Source organism: Miniopterus natalensis, chromosome 8 (genome assembly GCF_054644295.1).
Source record: "Miniopterus natalensis isolate mMinNat1 chromosome 8, mMinNat1.hap1, whole genome shotgun sequence".
Taxonomy (NCBI): domain Eukaryota; kingdom Metazoa; phylum Chordata; class Mammalia; order Chiroptera; family Miniopteridae; genus Miniopterus; species Miniopterus natalensis.
The window spans coordinates 63,742,054-63,760,328 of NC_142088.1; the positions used below are offsets into that span (position 1 = coordinate 63,742,054).

Here is an 18,275-nt window from a genome sequence, read left to right on the forward strand (position 1 = left end):
GTTTTAAAATTTTTAATCCCCTCCACCTCACATCCATCCTGCCCCCATGCTTTCCTCATACCAACGTCTGTGTCCATGGGTTATGCTTATAGACATACAAGCAACAATAAACATATAAAATAACAATTTTTAAAATAAATCTGGGGATGATCAAGCAATTGCACATTAGAATGTTTATAGAAAGTAATTGGTAACTTAGATTTTACTTGATATATAGAACAATTCTTGGAAAATCTAGAAAAATAAAGAGTTTTTTTAGGCAATTCATCGAAATGATGAATAAAACATTCATATTGAACTATAAGAAAATAAAGGCAATGGAAATATTTTAATTAGAATATATAATTTTTGGTGAAGTAATATTTAAACCATTTAACTTCAGTCACTAGAAAAAAATGGATTAAGTGTGTGGAAGTATTTCAATGATGAGAGTGGAGCATAAGTGTGAGCAGGGCTGGGCCCCTCTATCACTGCTTGTAAATTATGTATTTCATCAACATGTTACAGAGCAACTGTCCTTGGATATGATGGCCTCTGCATTAACCATGACAGTTTGTGAGTTGCTAATGAAATATGAATATTCCTTGCATGTATAATTACATGAAAACCTCTGTTATACCATATTAGCAAAAACGGTGAACTGGTGGGAATGTGCCTGAGTCACTATCCACTATTTCAGAGATTATCTCTTTAGCTTCCCCATTATTTTTAGATGCTTTTCTCTGAATTTACTTACAAAAAACATAATTTTTCCAAAACATATAAAAATTACAGTTTTCAAGGATAACTACTAGGAGAAACTCAATCATTGTAGGTCTAACTGACTTGCATTTAAAATTTGCATAATAACACATTAGTAAACTTGTTGTGTTATTAAATTTTGTATTGCTTATCTCATCTCATGGATACCCAACACGTCTCTGTGGAGTAAACAGGAGAGATATGTCCTTCTTGCTTTAGACAACGTCTTAATTACAAAACTCAATTATATTAGGCAATACTGAATGCCTATAAAGAAGGCAGAGATCTGCCTAAATCCTATGTTCATTCTTCTACATTAAAAAGGCAAATACTGGTCCCTTCAAAGAGCTTCCCAAATCTTCCAAAATAATAATACTTACAATTTATTGAATGTGTGGTAAATGTATGCAATAGGGAAAAATTATTTTTCCCTTTAGGCTGAAGGAAAAGTTGGGACACTTGGAAACTAGATAGCAGCAAACCACAACTATTGGATACGGGTTTGAGTTGGGTCAGGCCTTATGGCTTTTGCTAAACACCACAGTGACTCACCGGGTCTCAACTATTGATTTTCATTTTAGCAAGCCAAATCGATTAGATGCACTAACATTACCAATAGCAGCTCACAAAAACAGTCTGTAAATGGGAAAGAGGTCTAAGAATCTTGGAAAGGGGGTGAACAAGGTGAGTTGTGGGAGACTGTGTCATTTGAAATAGCTTACCAAATGATTCTGATATGGCCCTCTAGAGACCTACTGTTAGCATTGACAATTACTCCTAAGTGATACTGTGAGAAATTGAAGAGTGATAATAATATGCTTAACAAATTATATTAATTAACCAAGAAACACTGGGGAAAACATTGATATATTTCTCATTGAATTTTATTCTTCTTTTTAAAGATACCTGTATTTATTATCTAGCGTTTTAGCCTGATAGTTGCAGATTTTGAAGAAAATTTTTGGAAGTAAGTGTTTTGTAAGCAAAATTGGTGCTCTAATAAAGTATTCAAAGGAAACACATTTACAGTAACTAAATATTTCCCAAACTTTTTTCTTGGCAAGTACTTTTGTAGAGACACAGATACACACATTCAACAAAAATGATGGGATTCACAGAAGTAGCGATATCCAGCTATTTCCTGAGGACAGAGTGCACAGAGATGATTGAGATAGATGAGAATATTTTCTGGGTTTGTCTCTTACTAAGAAAGATGATTCAGAACCAGATTGTTTCTCTCAGGTAGACAGTAGACACTTCCATTCTCTCTGTGTGATTCTTCAATATTCTGAAAAATTTGCTATCACTTTTCAGATTCTAATATGGAGTTGACCAGCTTATCTTAATCCATTCATTTGCTCAGCTCCAGTCCAGCAGACAATGCCTGGCCTAAATAAAAAGACTGTTTATTCTCTATAGATTTTGCTTCTGAATTGGTCCCATTCCCTGGTTTTTATCTTTCCTTTATTTGGCCTGTTTTAGCCTTAGCAAATTTTTCATTCCAAACTCTGCCTAAATCTACTAAACTAAATTCTTGATTGGATAACTCTTGGATTCTGACACTTTATCTCTGTCTTATCAATCTTACATCTTTCCCTTCAGTTAGCAACTTTCTAATAATCACATGATATTAATACACACCATTATCTGAATATTATTTAGTGCATTGATAATTCTACATACATACCTCACTGTCATCCCAGAAATTATATGATCCATATACTGTTTATAATTGTCAGTTTGTAGATGAGAAAATGAGCTTAAAAAAGTGAATTTTTTTAAGTTAATAAGAATCTTTACCTCTTGGTCTCAATAAATAGTAAACAATGACCTTTATTTTTTTAATGTATTTTATTCCTGAGAGTATTACAGATTACCCCCATTTTCCCTCCTTTGCCCCTTCCACCTATCTCCCACCCCACCCCAGACCTTCGCCTGTCTATTGTCTGTGTCCATGGATTATGTGTATACACTTATAAATTCTTTGGTTAATCTCTTCCTGCCCTCCTTCCTGCCTTTTCTTTGAGATCTGTCAATCTGTTTCATGCTTCCATGTCTGTGGACCTATCTTGTTCATCAATTTATTTTATTCCTTAGATTCCATATATAAGTGAGATCGTGTGGTGTTTATCTTTCTCTGACTGCCTTATTTTCCTTAGCATAATATTCTTCAGGTCCTTCCATGGTGTCCCAAAGGGTAAGAGATCCTTCTTTTTTACAGCTGCATAGTATTCCATGGTGTGAATGTCCCACAGCTTTTTAATCCACTCATCCACTGATGAGCACTTGGTCTGTTTCCAGATCTTACCTATTGTAAATTGTGCAGCTATGAACATAGGGGTGCATATATTCTTTCTGATTAGTGTTTCAGGATTCTTAGGATATATTCTTAGAAGTGGGATCACTGGGTCAAAAAACAGTTCCATTTTTAATTTTTTAAGGAAACTACGTACTGTTTTCCATAGTGGTTGCACCAGTCTGCATTCCCACCAGCAGTGTACTAGGGTTCCCCTTTCTCCACACCCTCGCCAGCACATGTTTGTTGATTTGTTGATGGTGCCATTCTGACAGGTGTGAAGTGATGCCTCATTGGGGTTTAATTTGAGCCTGTCTGAAGATTGGTGACATTGAACATTTTTTTCATGTGTCTATTGGCCATCTGTATGTCCTCTTTGGAGAAGTGTTTATTCAGGTCCTTTGCCCATTTTAAAATTAAATTGTTTGTCTTCCTTATGTTGAGCTGTATGAGTTCTTTATATATTTTGGAAATTAACCCCTTATCAGATGTATCATTGGCAAATATGTTCTCCCATACTATGTGTTCCCTTTGGATTTTGAGGATGGTTTCTGACTTTCTTGATTATAAAATATTACTATTTCCCTCAGTTCAGCCTAGAAATTTTATAACATTCATTTTTTTCACAACCATCCTCTATCAAAGTGTAGCTAGACAAGAATAATCCAGCTGTTTCCCTATTGAAAATGCAAGGATAGTCTTGGGACAAAATAATCCACCTATAACATACAAATACTAGTCCCAAATTAGTCAACTCATAGTGAGCCTGCACTGTAGAAGATGATTATGGAACTTTATAGCAACACCCTATGATTATGCAGTCTCATAATGATGTACAGATCATCGTAGAAACTTGGCATAATTTATTTACAAGGCATATGCTTAAATATTGAATTTTTATGAATTTTCTTCTATAATTATATTTCTCCACCTCATTAATGAAAAGACATTCACATTGTTCTAATTTGCATTTTTGATTACTAATGAAATTGTACACTCCAGTGTTCCAACGTGGAGTTATATGTCTACTTCAATCTCTGCAACTCTGCTAGAGGGATCATAATACTTCATTACTTAAAATCAAAATGTAAGACATTCTTGGAAAAAAGATTTTGTGGTCAAATTAGTTTAGGAAGTTTTGCATGCTGTATGACCTTAGTAACTTCCTATTTATCTCAGGATTAAGTAAAACTTCATCATCTGGGTTTTCTGCAGGCAGCTGACCTTCCCTGCCTCTTCCCACTCAAGCCCCATAGTTCACATAAAAAGTAGTACTTACACTTCTTTTCAGGCACTTTGTTTTCCCCTTTCCATGTATGCTTGTATAATCGGCTCCTTCACCATGGAAAGTAGGTTCTCATTTCCTGCAACCAATTATCTCTTGCTCACTTTATAAGGTATCATGTCATTTCCAAAAGTTTTCCAGTTGAGTTCAGTAGCCTTTTCTGTGTGACCCAGGACATCATAGCACACATGAATTGTATATTTTAATTTTCTGTTGACTTGTTAGTTTTCCCCCCAAAAGGGCGGCACCTTTAAGTTTAAGGTGTAAGTAAAGGGTAAGAAATTAAGAATTAGAGGGAACAAAGTTAGAGCCAATTTCTGGAGAGCCCATGCCATTTAGAAAAGCAGTCTGAGTAATGGCTAAACAAGATCTGATCCGTGTCTAGATCACAGCCGCACAGGTTAATCTTGGTGTTTCTGAGTTACTGTGTCTGAGTTCAGCAACTACTGGCTTTTGCTTGGTCTCAGCCTCTGACTTCCCTGGGGTGTGTGCCTGTAGGTTTATTTTGGAATCTAAACTCAATGACCATAGGAAGAACTTGGCCTAACCCTTTATAGTTTTCTCAGTTATAATTAAACAGCATTGGAGCCAATGCTTTTATAATAAAGGTCAATTAATTTTTAGTACAGAGATCAAACAGAACAACACAGTAGACTTTTTAACTCTCCTCCTTCCATTGGTCTGATTAGACTTTTTATTAGGAAGGAAGTGCTGCTATCTTATATTTGGGTCCTTGGAGGCATAAAAAAACGAATGTGCTTCTCATTCCAGCCCTATATGCCTCGTTATTATCGAGGCCCCAGATGCCTTCTGGGTTAAGAAGTCAAGAGCAGGGTCAGGATATTCTTTGTGTCTCTCAACCTCTGAGAGGTTCTGCTGGAGGACTTGCCTTGAATATGGAAATTTATGCTTTTGATTCCTCAGCAGAGATGAAGTTTGTTCAACAATTGGTCAGTTCTAGTTTTAGTATCCTGAAGAAATAGTTCAGGAGTTGGTCAGCTCCTAGGCGAGAACTGTAAAAGAAATACGACCATTCTTGTCTTACAAATTAATGAGATTTAACATATATATATATTTTTTATTATCTAGATTTCTCACTCCCACCCAAAAATGTGGTGGTGTCTTTTAATCCTCACCTGAGGATATGCTTTTGTTAATTTGGGAGAGAGAGACAGGGAGAGGAGAGAAACATCAATCAATTGCTTCCCGGCCCGGGGTAGAAACTGCAACTTTTTGGCCTACAGGATGGTGCTCCAACCAAACCGAGCCACCCGGCCAGGGCGAACGGCGGTTTTTTGTTTTGTTTTTTCTTTGTTTGTGTTAGCTGTTTTAAATTGAGACCTGTTGATCAGTGTGTCTTTTGAAGATATAAACACTGCATAAAATGCTGATTGCGGTAACTGGTTTTATACTATTCCCTAAGAAACATCTGTGAAGAAGCCAATGCACATCCCCCAGGAGGACATTCCAACTATTCCCAGAGATACACTTTTTAATTAACTGCTGTTTTATAAGGAAATACATGTTTTATTAAACTCTATGCTTCTTAAAAGCTTCTCATCTTCTATTTAGCATATTTATATGGATACATAAAAACGGCCTTTTTTTGAGATTTGGCTCTGTGTGTGTGTAGATAGTTAATACAGTGCATTTCTGCTGTGCTCTGGAATTTTAGCAAAGTGATCAGGCCATCCACTGAGCTGAAAACAAACAAAAAAACAAACAAAAAGAGTAAAAACTAGCAAAGATGTTGATCTGAGGACACATTCTTAGCGAACTAGCAGAATTCCCTTCTTGATTCCAAATGCCTAATGTTGTAGACATTGGCATTAAATTACTCTTTATTTTTTACATTAACATTAAATGGATTTGCACTTTGAAGTAAGTAAGCTGTTCTGATAAAAGGCTATTTTGAATTCCTAGTTAAAAGAAAAAAAGAAAAAAAGAAGATAGAAAAAAAAAACCCTCCCAGCACTCGGTTCCTCTGTAAATTTGCCTTTATTGTTGGTTCAGTTCATGCTACTGAGAACTCAATTACTATTTTATTGTCATTTGGCAACATGCTTGAAACTCACCAAAGCAGAAATTAGAGCGGTGCTAAACTTCAATTGTTTGTATTTATTTTTTTCTGTGAAATTGGTAAAAAATACTTTACACATTCATTATACACAAACATTTTTCCCTCTAAGTTTTTCTTGATGCTGTATAAGACTTTTAAATTATTATTTTCATGATATTTTTTGGTCTAGATTCACATCTGGTTGTTTCATTTATAGATTTTAACCAGTAAAGTGGGACTATCTTTCTTCCATCTCAGCTCTATATTCCATTGTATTCTGCAGGTTCTCTTTAGCAATCTGAAATGTGGAAGATAAGATGCTGTTTTCATCACAAATAAGTCATGAAATATCTTTAAAAGCCGTGATGTTAATTGCTGAAACTAGTGATTGAGGATGGTAGCAAAAAGTATTCTAGAACTTAGAAATGTATCCTGTATCAAGTAATTTCTGATTTAACTGTAACATCTTTTCCATGAGTTGGATGAGAGTGTGGTGACAATAAAAGACAAATGTCAAATGATGAGATGGTGATATAGATAGTGAAGGAATTTTCAGACATTTGTGAAATATAGGTCTAAATTTAAAAAGATATATATTGTGTTGAGAACACATTTACAGGTATTCTAGTTGTCAAAAAGGTGGAATTCTATAGTGCAGCTCTGATAACTTTCTGAACACATCATAAAGCTTGGCAGGGCTAACCCTCAGGTCTATGGAATTTCCTTTGCTTTTGTGTTTTTCAAATAACTTTCCAATTTGGTTTCTCAGATACCATAATTCTAAGAAGGAATTTGTTAGGACGGTGTCTGTTAGTAATTGTGTCACTGGAGCATCCCATCAGTAGTCATAAATTAACCAATTGATATATTACTTTTCTGGGAGTCTGGTAAGCATGAGGTTGTTCCCCCAAGCCTGGTATCCTTTGGTGAACAACTGAAATAGAATTCCTGAAATTGCAAATCTCAGGATTAAATATTCTGTAAGCCTTTATCATCTTAATGACAGCATTTAGAAATAGTTAATATTTTTTCTTAGTAGAAATTCTTGTTGTTTAACCCTAGTTGCTTATGAAAACAGTAAAATCAGTATAGAACCAGTTATTACTAGGTTTTGATTTTCTTTAGAAATTTAAAAAAATACTTTTCCTGCTGAAGTGGCTCCATGGGGTGTGTGTGTGTGTGTGTGTGTGTGTCTGTGTGTCTGTGTGTCTGTGTGTCTGTGTGTCTGTGTGTGTGTGTGTGAATATTTCACCTCCTCACATTATTTTTATTCAGAGTATGTATGTCACAATGTGGTTTCCACAACTTCATATCTTTCTTTGGAATCATCAATTTACTTAAAGAAAAGACTCCTATATTTTCTCGAAGGTGCCCCATTAGGCCCAATCTATTGTTTGTCTCCTCACAAGTGATTTTAGGAGCACTTCAAGTTTAGGGACACCTTCCTTCATGGTCATGTCTGGCTTCACTGAATTCTACTGACATACAAAGGCGGGTTTTGAAAGGAAATTATCTTTTTATTGTTTGCATTTGTTATCTCCAAGAGAGATATTTAGTTGTCTCTGAACAAGACCACTTCCATTAAATTTTTCAAAAGATATTTAAATATAAATAAAGTGTTTCTTTAACCTGTCCTCTGTATCAGATGTTTTACTGTCTTAGAGCTTTGAGGATATGATATGTTAGAAGAATATAACTAAGTAAAGTAGAACTAGCTATGGGTGTCATCACAAATGATTTAACTTAAAAGAGTGTGTTATGATTTCAATTACATAAAATTTCATTGGAAATTATAGCAGTTACTTACATAATTTGTGCAAGAAGATGTTTTTTCTTAAAATACAGATAATTGAGGTAAAATACTTCTAATGTGTGACTTATGCAAGTAATCATCTGTCTGTTTACCCTGAGCTATTATTTTGAGACTCTCTATTAATGTTGTCCATCCTATGTCCATGGGATAATATTTGCACAAAATTAGATGGGGAAGCAAGGTAATTATTTTGATAAACTCAAGCTTGGTTATTTGCATGTTTCAACTTTTCCATCTTGAATTATAGAGATAATCAATTCATTTTTGTAGTTTATATTGAATGTAACATCTGATTTATTTCTAAGCATTATTAAATAAAGTCAAAAAGTATTGAAAGATGATTCTAGCCAAATATACAAGTATTTAATTTTCTTAGAGCTTTTTGTTGGAACTTTAAAAAGACACATTAAGATTAAAAACGATATTTTGGCTTGCTCAGAGTTCATGTGGTATTTGCATATGAAAACAAAAGTTTTACAAATAGATATTTTTCAATCCAAAATTGGACCTAAGATGGGAATCGAGCTGTTATGTAATGCAGTGATTCTGAACTTTGTTCATCCCATGACACACATAAAGTAATTACTAAAGTTCTGCAACACACCAAAATCTGTATTATAATTTTTCCAGATCAGACACACAAAAAGGTATAATTTGGATTCATTTACACCTAATGGCTATTGTGTTGGCTGTTGTCATTTTTCTATTTGACAGTCCAAGGGAAAATAGGTCAGTGGCCCTGACTAAACAGTTAGGTATTGCATGTTTTAAAATTTCTTGCACCATAGCAGTTGCAAATCACTGATATAATGTAGGTGCCTTATATACACACCTTAAATCCTTATAAATATGAAATATTTCAGAATTTACTGTGAGCCATTATTTTACTTATCATATGTGTGGACTTCAACATGAGTTGAGTTTTCTTTCTATAACCCTGAATGTTATGAACTGAATGGTTGTGTCCTCCCAAATTTCGTACATTGAAGCCCTACCTGCTCAGTGTGTTGATATTTGGAGAAAGGAACTTTGAATGTAATTAGGCTTAAGTAAGTTCTTGAGAGTAGAACCCCCATGATGGGATTTATATCCTTATAAGAAGCAAGGCATCCAGAGCTCTCACTCTCTCTTTACCACGTTTGGACACAGGGAAAAGGTAGTTATTTGAACCAAAAAGACAGCCCTCACCAGACACGGAAACTGGGAGAAAATTAATATTTGTAGAATATCCACTTCCTGTCATTGTACTGGAATCTTAAAATTTGTTGTCTGATATAATCCTCTGCCCACTTTGTAAAATTGATATGATGTTTATTTATTATACGAACAACGACTTTTATAGATATTAGTAACTTTCTCAAGAGGGTTAGGCTGAGCTAAATGATACACAGAGTTTGCTTTGGTGTAATCACATTAGTGACAGCTTTTTTTTTAATGCACAAAATGCTTTATAATTAAAAATAAATCGTTTACCATATTTAAGCAATGGATGACTTCAAATGAAATCTAGAAATCTGTATTTGGAGGTCCTTGAAACAAGAAGTGTTTCAATATCAGAGCAATCAGCTGGGTTTGAGCCTACCTTTTTAGGCACATGTAAACTTCAAGGTCATAGTCTAGGTTTGTCACAGTCCCTCCTCACAAGTTTTACCTATTTATGTTATTTTCTAACCCTTGTAGTCATTTAAATTTCCTCTTCTCTGACTGGTTGGAAATCACATAGCAGTAATTAAAAAAGAAATCAAGTACTAAAATTTGTTAAAGTATAATTTTCAAGAGTTTAAAAACATGACATAGAAATATGTAGTGAAAATGTGTTAACGAGACATTTAGCTCATTAATAAGAGAAGCAGTGGATGGTACATTTGGATCAGAGGAGTACAGAAGAGACTGAAGTGAATACAATCAATGAAAGAAAAATATGCTGGTTTAAGATTGTAAAGTTAGATATAAAACTAGCTAAGGTCACACTGGACAATAAGCTGGGGTTATTTTTACTACCTGATGCAAATTCTTTTCATCTCTATTGGACAAAAATTACTTGCAATTTGTTGATATTCAAATTAATATCTAAATTCATAGAGACCGAGACCTAATCAATACTATTAAATTGTAAGTTAAACAAAAGTATATTCCCCAGGAGAATTAACTAATCCTTGAAGGGACCTGTTAGACAATGGTCTAGTATGACATTAAAAGGATATGGAAAATTCCTTTATATTTTTTCTTAGCAAGATTTTGACTTTTATTCTCAATAATTTATGGCATGGACCACTTTATTTAATAATACATGAGTAGGTGCCCTACCCAGTTTGGCTCAGCAATTAGAGTGTCGGCCCACCAACTGAAGGGCCCTGGTCCAATTCTCGTCAAAAGCACGTTCCTCGGTTGCAGACTTGGTCAGGGTGAGTGCAGGAGGCAAGCAGTTGCTGTGTCTCTCTCGCATGGATGTTTCTCTCTCTCTCTCTCTCTCTCTCTCCCTCCCTCCCACTCTCTCTGAAAAAGCAATGAAAAAATATATCCTTGGGTCAGGATTAAAATAATAATAATAATGATAATACTTGAGTAAGTATATTATTTTGCTACACCTGACATAACAAAATATCACGAACTGAGTGCTCAAACAACAGAAATCCATTTTTTCACATTTCTGAAGACTGGAAGCTCAAGATCAAGGTGCCAGCAGGACTGGACTTCTCTGAGGCGTCTTTCTTGGGTTTGCAGATGGCCTTTACTCTGGTGTCTCCTTGTATCTCTTAATCTCTTTTTAAAAGGACAACAGTCGCATTGGATTAGGGCCTACCTTAATGGCCTTATTCTGATTTAATTATCTCTTCAAAGATTTTATTTTCAAATGAATCATATTCTGAGCTAGGAGTTAGTACTTCAAAATATGAATTTTGGGGAAAGCCATTGAGTCCATAACACTAACTACACATATATTTTAGTGCATTAAGAAATATTTAAGTTCTATATTCACCAACTCTGGCAATTAATTAGTTGCTTTTGCATGATGAAAAATTTGATGTAACATTTTATTCAATTTATTCAGTTATAGATTATCAATTATAGATTATTTAAGTGTTTGCCAGCTTTTGTTGTTCTTGTTTTTATTTTCCTCATTAATTTTAAATTTGTTTCCACTGTGTACAACTTTAAATTGTTAAACCTAAGAAATATTGTTTTAGAAGTTAATAGTTACTTATATTTATATAATACTTTATCATTTTCAAAATACTTTCAATATTTTTATATTATTTAAAATTTTACCAATATTTATACTTAGATTATTTGGTAGATACGAACAGCAAAGTAACCTTTGCTTTTGGCAATTAAGAAATTCTAAGTGACTATAATAAGAGCCATTTCAAGAGAGCGGTAAAGGTGAAATCCGAGTGACTTTTGGTTGAAGAATGAATAAGAGTTAACTAGAGAACATAATAACAAGGACATATTTAAAACTGTTCTAGTAACAGTGATATAACAAAGGTCTTACTACTAAAAATTTAGAGATTTCTTGTAATGTCATAAAACGATTATAGCTATCTTCAGCAATTTCTGATGAACTTTGTTATATATCAGAAAATGAAAATGTAATACTAAATCTGTTGTCTAGAAAAATTCACCTCTCTCCTAAAACTTTCAGATCATTTTAGCCAAATTTTCTATTTCTATCAGTTTACTTACTTGAATTATGTCTAATTGCCTAATTCTCCAATCTCAATAAAAATTTCATTAAAATCAATTATAAGAAAAGAAACCAAACCAATTCCTACAATTACTAAGTGTTTGCTAAGTATCAAGTTATGTAGTGAAATCTTGCTCCTTCAAACATGGGGAGTTGTTAACAATACCTATTGTTTCAGTAGCAGAGACTCTTTCTGCAATGATACTGAGTTGAAAGAAGGTGTGAATGCTGTCAAACAGACCTTTTGTCTGAAATTACAGTTGCATAGACTAAACCATCTGCGTGCCTAGAAGGAGAGATGGGTCATTGAATGTACTCTGGCACTTTATCTGAATCCAATGTATTTATAAAGACAATTGAAACAGTGGGTTCTGTGCTATAGCTGATATAATATTACAAAAATAATAAAAAACAAAACAAAGCAAACATTTACAGATTTCTAGAGGCAGAGAAATAGTTCATATTTTTAAAAAACTCTGGTTGCTGGACTGATTGAGAAAAAAGTTTGATGTGGGGTGTGTGGAACATTTAAATGCTTATGCTTCCATGAGGACTGTGTAGTTTGGGAATGAAACTGTAATGGATTGTTTGAAATGTGTATCTAATGAATGCAGTATCCACTTTCTGCTTGTCCTTGTAAGGACATTCCCACAAAGTTGCTGCTTTCTCTGTTTTGCTTGGACAATATTCCATTGAAAAGTTAAGGTCCATGGTTGGTGGCCGGCTAAATAGCTGTCTCAGATGGAGGAGAAAGAAAAATTGAATTTATTTAAGGAAAGGGCATGGGGGATGGGGGACATCCAAAGGAAAGGGCTACACAGCACTGAGTCAAAGGGTGTTGGGTCCAGGATGGCAGCAAAAATATACTTGGGACAGTGAAACCAAGAGGAGCATAGATGAGGCAATAGGAGAGCCTAGGCTGGGCTGCTTTGGATCCCTGAGAAGTCAGAGAGAGAGGGGGCCTTGGAGACAGGTTCAGGGGGTAAGCCCTGGATGAGCTGCCACTACCCATTGCTCCCCTGGTTGCAAGTCTCCTGAGGTCCCCTCGGGAGGGAAGAAGGGGGATGGAGATGGCCCTGGATTGCTCCCCTGGTGGGGAGCGTGCACTGGGTCAGTCTTAGGGGAGGTCCCAGGGAGGTGTCTCGATAGAATATTCATCAGCTTTCCAGGGGTGCTCTCTCAGGGTCATGGTCTCCACTGGTTGGTGGGTGCCAGGGCCCAGGGTCATTAGTCAATGTAGTTGGCCCTGAGACAGCCACAGGTGCCATTTGTCTGGTTTTGCTGCTTTTTTTGGGCCTGGAGCTTTCATACAACTGAGGGCTAGATGTTATCTTTAGGGAAGAAATGCCAAGGAGGTCTAAAGCACAGGACCAGCTATATGCTGGGGGAGGAAATGTTCCCCTGAGGCCAAGGTTCTTGTTTTCTCAGTTTTGCCCCTTGCTAGGCATCTGAGGCTTCCTGCTCTGGTGAATCTCCATTGCTGGGTTTCTGTACCTGGGCTTGTGTATCTGGCCCGCTTGACAACCATTATGACTGATAATGCTGACACATGCATCTATATTAGTCTTCCTGTTGAGAAAATATCATTCACTGAATCAACATGTTACTAAGGAATTCTTTTGAAATGTAGAGTTTGAAGAATGCTTAGGTTCAGATGGCAGAAGGAAACTCTTCTTAGTCAATGAATCATCGATCCATAGTGAGTTCAAGCAAGGAGGTATCAAAGTATAACTTCCATACATAAAAACATGACTCATAAAACTTAGGAATGATTAAAAACCAGAAATTTATTTATTTATGGGATTATTGAGGGAACAGTCTGATATTGCTGCTCTAAACACAACAGTGGAATTAAATATTTATAGGTATTTTAAAGAAACATAATGTTTAAATAAGATTTGTAGGTTAGATTTTAAAAAAATAGTTAATGGTGTGAGTAATAAAACCATAACTTTTGGGAATATCTTTTCTACCAGAAAAGTATCTAATTAGCATAAAATTTCACAGCTTGATCAAAGAGAAAATATTCAAGTAGAACACTTGTGTTTTTCTAGAGCTACCATTAGCTATCTACATTTTTTTAAATTTAAATTTGAATTAATTAAAATGAAATACAATAAAGATTCAGGTTCCCAGTTATACTGGCCACATTTTAAGTGCTCACTAGACACATTTGGCTGTGCTTTAGTGAATAGCACAGATATAGAATATTTTTATCATTAAAGAAAATATTGCTAAACATTACCCTTCTAGAGAATTAGTTAATCTTTGAGCAAGCCTGTTTGCAATGCCTACATATGTCACTGAAAGAACATTTCACCCCTCCTTCTGCTTTACTTCAAAGTTTTGGATACATTTTGTAAACAAAGTGTCTTATGGATCTCCCTTTCCACCTTCCCCACCCTTCCTTTTTGTAACAGAAAAGGACCTGAAAATAAGTATTTACTTTAAGTTCACAAAAAAATGTTGAATCCTCCTAGTACTAAAGAGTTGAACTGTGTCATGGAACCAGTTAAAACAATTGGGTTGAATGAACTATTTTGGGCAAATGCAAAAACTAGTACGATGTTATTGTAAATACCTATATTTTAGAATTTATAAACTGTTCATCTATTTGTATGTAGGTCATGCTCAGTCCTTAGAAGAATGTAATCAAGAAACAATCGTTTTTTACAGAATACTTAAATCACTTTATTGGCATAGGAAGAAATTGTCTTTGCAGTTTTATATCATAAAACTGGCTGTACTTTCTAAATGTCCTCTCTGTGATGGTTTGGGGAGACCCGTGTACTCTTTGGCTTATGCCACTAGATCTGCACCTGGGATTCAGTGGCTTTGCGTGTGTTTTTCAGATGTGGAACACATGGCGATTGACTGGCTCACCAGAAACGTTTACTTTGTGGACCATGTCAGTGACCGGATCTTTGTTTGTAATCACAACGGGTCTGTGTGTGTCACCCTGATCGATCTGGAACTTCACAATCCTAAGGCAATAGCAGTAGACCCCATAGCAGGGTAAGTAAGACATTCTTGTTTTGAGTTTTAGATCGGAAATAACTTCCATTAAAAAAAAAAAAAAGAATCAGAGTCTGACAACAGCTGTGGAACATAAGACTATAGGTTCAATATACTTTTTTTAAATGTTGATTTTAACAACTGCATTAAAGGAAGGAAAAAGGGTGTGATTTACCATGCAGGTGCTGAGAAACACCAGTTCCTTAACACATCAATATTACAGGCCTAACCTGAGACACAAACAACCTGCCACCTCCCTAGGGTTGCTTTGGAGTCACCAGAGAAGAGCCTTAAGATAGGAGACGTTAACTCTACTTAGCAGTGGACCTTAAAGTTAGCAAACTTCAAAAACGTGACTTGAAAGATATACTATTAACAGACTTATGTCCAACAAAACATTTAGTATTTATAAAAGGGGTATAATTCTGTTCAAGGTACTACTAAAACATTAAGGTCACATTGTTAGTTGACACTAATTTTTTTTCTCTAACTACTGATATGTATACATTCTATTATTATAGAGTTACTGAATTCATTAGAATCCACCTTCGCTTCTTTTTTACTTTTTTTTTCAATCTCACAGGTCAATTTATTGGTTAAAAAGAGATCTTCTCTGAGCTTCTTTTAGCTAAAAGCTCATTAATATTTTCTAATATTTCATTATCAAAATTAGTCATAAATGCTTAAATTATTTGTTACTTTGTTCATATGATTAGAAAATAAATACACGGATTTTGCTTTAATTTTACAAATGCTATTATTAGAGGGGAGGGGTAAAAAATGTAGAGTCCTATCAGTTTTAGGCCTGTCATCCTCAGTGTTAGTCAAGGATACTGTCAAATTAACGACATACTCTACAACTTTAATTGGAGGGTCTGTTGTTTTTTCAGAGGTAAGTTGTAGCTAAGATTTGAAAACTGGAATTGTACCCCCGTTATTGTTTTCATCATCCCCAGGCAGTTCAGGCTGAAATGTCTCATGGAACCTATTCTAGACTGCCATAAGCCTCCATTCAATAAATGGAAAATATTTACTGAAGAAACAGCTGTCATCCATATGTGGACTTTTGTCACTCTTTACTTAAAGTCTGATTGAATATTAAGATGCATCATCACAACGGTTCTGATTCTGACAAGAACAGCTTGCCTGTAAGAACTTTGCTAGGAAGGCTGTGTAATATAATTCTTGAATGTAGCTCTATTTGTATTTGCAGCAGATGGTTCCTTGACTCAATCTGACTGCAGTGATGCTTCATGAGACATTAGTAAAAGAAGTTATATTTAAACTGATTTGTCTGAGTTGTTGGATAAGAGTAGTAAGAAAAAATTGGGAATTTACAAAAGTGCTAGCAACATTCTTTTGGCATTCTGTTGAGAAATATATTTGCCTGCGTGTTTTCCCTGCATGTGTTAACTGAATTTCAAATTAGCCCTTAAACAGTCTTGTCTGTCAGAAATGTTAGAAGGTGAGATTATGGTATTTCTCCCCTCATTCTACTCCTCTTAGCCTTCCCCATACTTAAAAGCAAAGATCCAGACAACCTTTTCAAATAAAACTGCCCATCTGAAATATATATCTATTAATACCATTTCCCTTTCTGTGCAGCAACATATTCCATGTTCCCAAGCTTCCTATTTCTCCCTGTCATTACATGAAAGAACCATATTTTGTCATTTTTTTGTCAAAGGAATTAGGAATAGAAAACCCTTGCATTTGTTCTATGCTGGATTCCTTTGGGCCTAGTGACTGTTTAAATGTAACTTTGTCATGTATCATTTATCATAATAAGCTCTTCGAAATTTTTTGAGTTTCCTCTATCCCTCTAGCACAATTTTTCAGTAGTGAATCATAGAAATCAGAGAAGAAAAAGCTCTGCTCTTTTATAAATATAGGCCTATATGTAAGAGAACACTTTCAAATATATTTTACTTTTCTTTTAATATCAGAAATTTGACTGGAATTAATGTGATGCTGTCTAGGGAAGGAACAGTAGGTTTTTTTCTTTAGCTTTTCATTTAGGGTCTTCTCAAGAGTAATTTGAATCGTTGAGACAAGGACAGGCTGTGTGACCCACGAAAGGGGAAAGGTACCACCTACCTTTCTCTTACCTTTTCCTAATTGTATGGGGTGATGTATCTTTGGCCTTTTCAGTTATAACTTCAGTTGGGAAACATCAGAATGTATTAAAAGTTGACCTGACTCTAAGAGCTTGACCTTAATAACTGTGAGAATAGAAGAAGATTTTCATTGAAAAAAATATATTTTACTTGGCTATGCTTTTAACTTCACTTTCTCAACCTTCTTGTCTTAGTTCTGTGTGTCAAAAATGTTAAATGGTGAAACTATTGTATTTCTCCCCTCATTCTACCCCTCTTACCCTTCCCCATTCTTAAAAGCAAAGTATCTTTGCTCCATTTTTATCGAAGGACACTAACAGTATTATTACCATTATCTCTATGACATTTTTAAAAACTGGTCTTCCTTGATTGAATATAGATAATTCATTTTTTCTGGACTCTAAATACAACTTGATCCAAGCTCCAATCCAAATCTTGCAGGAAGAGATTGTTAATAAACCTTGTTTGTTCATTCTCTTGCGTTTTAAGATGTTGACATTGACTCATTAATTCTGGCTGTTTTTCTGGGCATGCTTCTTGAGATTTTTCTTTTACTTTTCAAAATTTATCAATATTTATTTCCAATTATTCCTTAAAGAAATTTCCAAAAAAAAATTTTTATAGAGTCATTAGATTTGGAAGGTAGCATAGAGATCAGAGTCCAAACAACATAAAAAATACCGCTTCTGGTGGTGGCTGTTTGGCTCTGCTTGTTCAGTGATGAAGAGCTCGGTGCTGGAGTCACTCCCCCTGAGATCAGATTCCAGTTCCACCAGGGACTAGCTGTGTGATGTTGGATCATCTTTGTATCTGTTTTCTCACCTTAAAAATGGTGAATAATGTTAATCTTACCCTAACATCTTCTGAGTTGTAGAATATGTGAAGCTGTCTTCTTCCTGCTGCCTCAGAAATAACTACTAATGTGTTCAAGATTTCTGATACCATTATGTCTACTACAAACCGTCGTAAAATGGATTATTTGATATAGACTAAATTTATTATATAAGAAAGTACTGAGAAAGAGGAGGAGATATGAGAAAAAAGTGGTATAGCCTGGGAATAAATATGAAGTATATATATAAAGGAGGTTGTAGGAGAAAACTACAGAGTAACTCTGGTATAGGGAAAGTAGCAGAGGGAACATTATTTTAATAATTGATTTTGTGAAAGGTGTATTTGGATTACTTGCAAGGTCTTTCAAAAGAATGAAATCCCTTCGTAGTTTTATTTGATATTTAACCTGTATATTTTAATATGACAT

The 18,275-nt window shown here is 34.9% G+C and overlaps 1 protein-coding gene across 1 annotated transcript in view; it reads left to right on the forward strand.

The window, feature by feature from the left end:
- Positions 1-18,275, forward strand: part of LRP1B (LDL receptor related protein 1B) — a 1,257,096-nt gene that overhangs the window by 443,025 nt on the left and 795,796 nt on the right. The window contains exon 6 of the mRNA XM_087819400.1: positions 14,735-14,897. Coding sequence (XP_087675526.1) covers positions 14,735-14,897 — 163 coding nt within the window. The remainder of the gene's footprint in view (positions 1-14,734; positions 14,898-18,275) is intronic.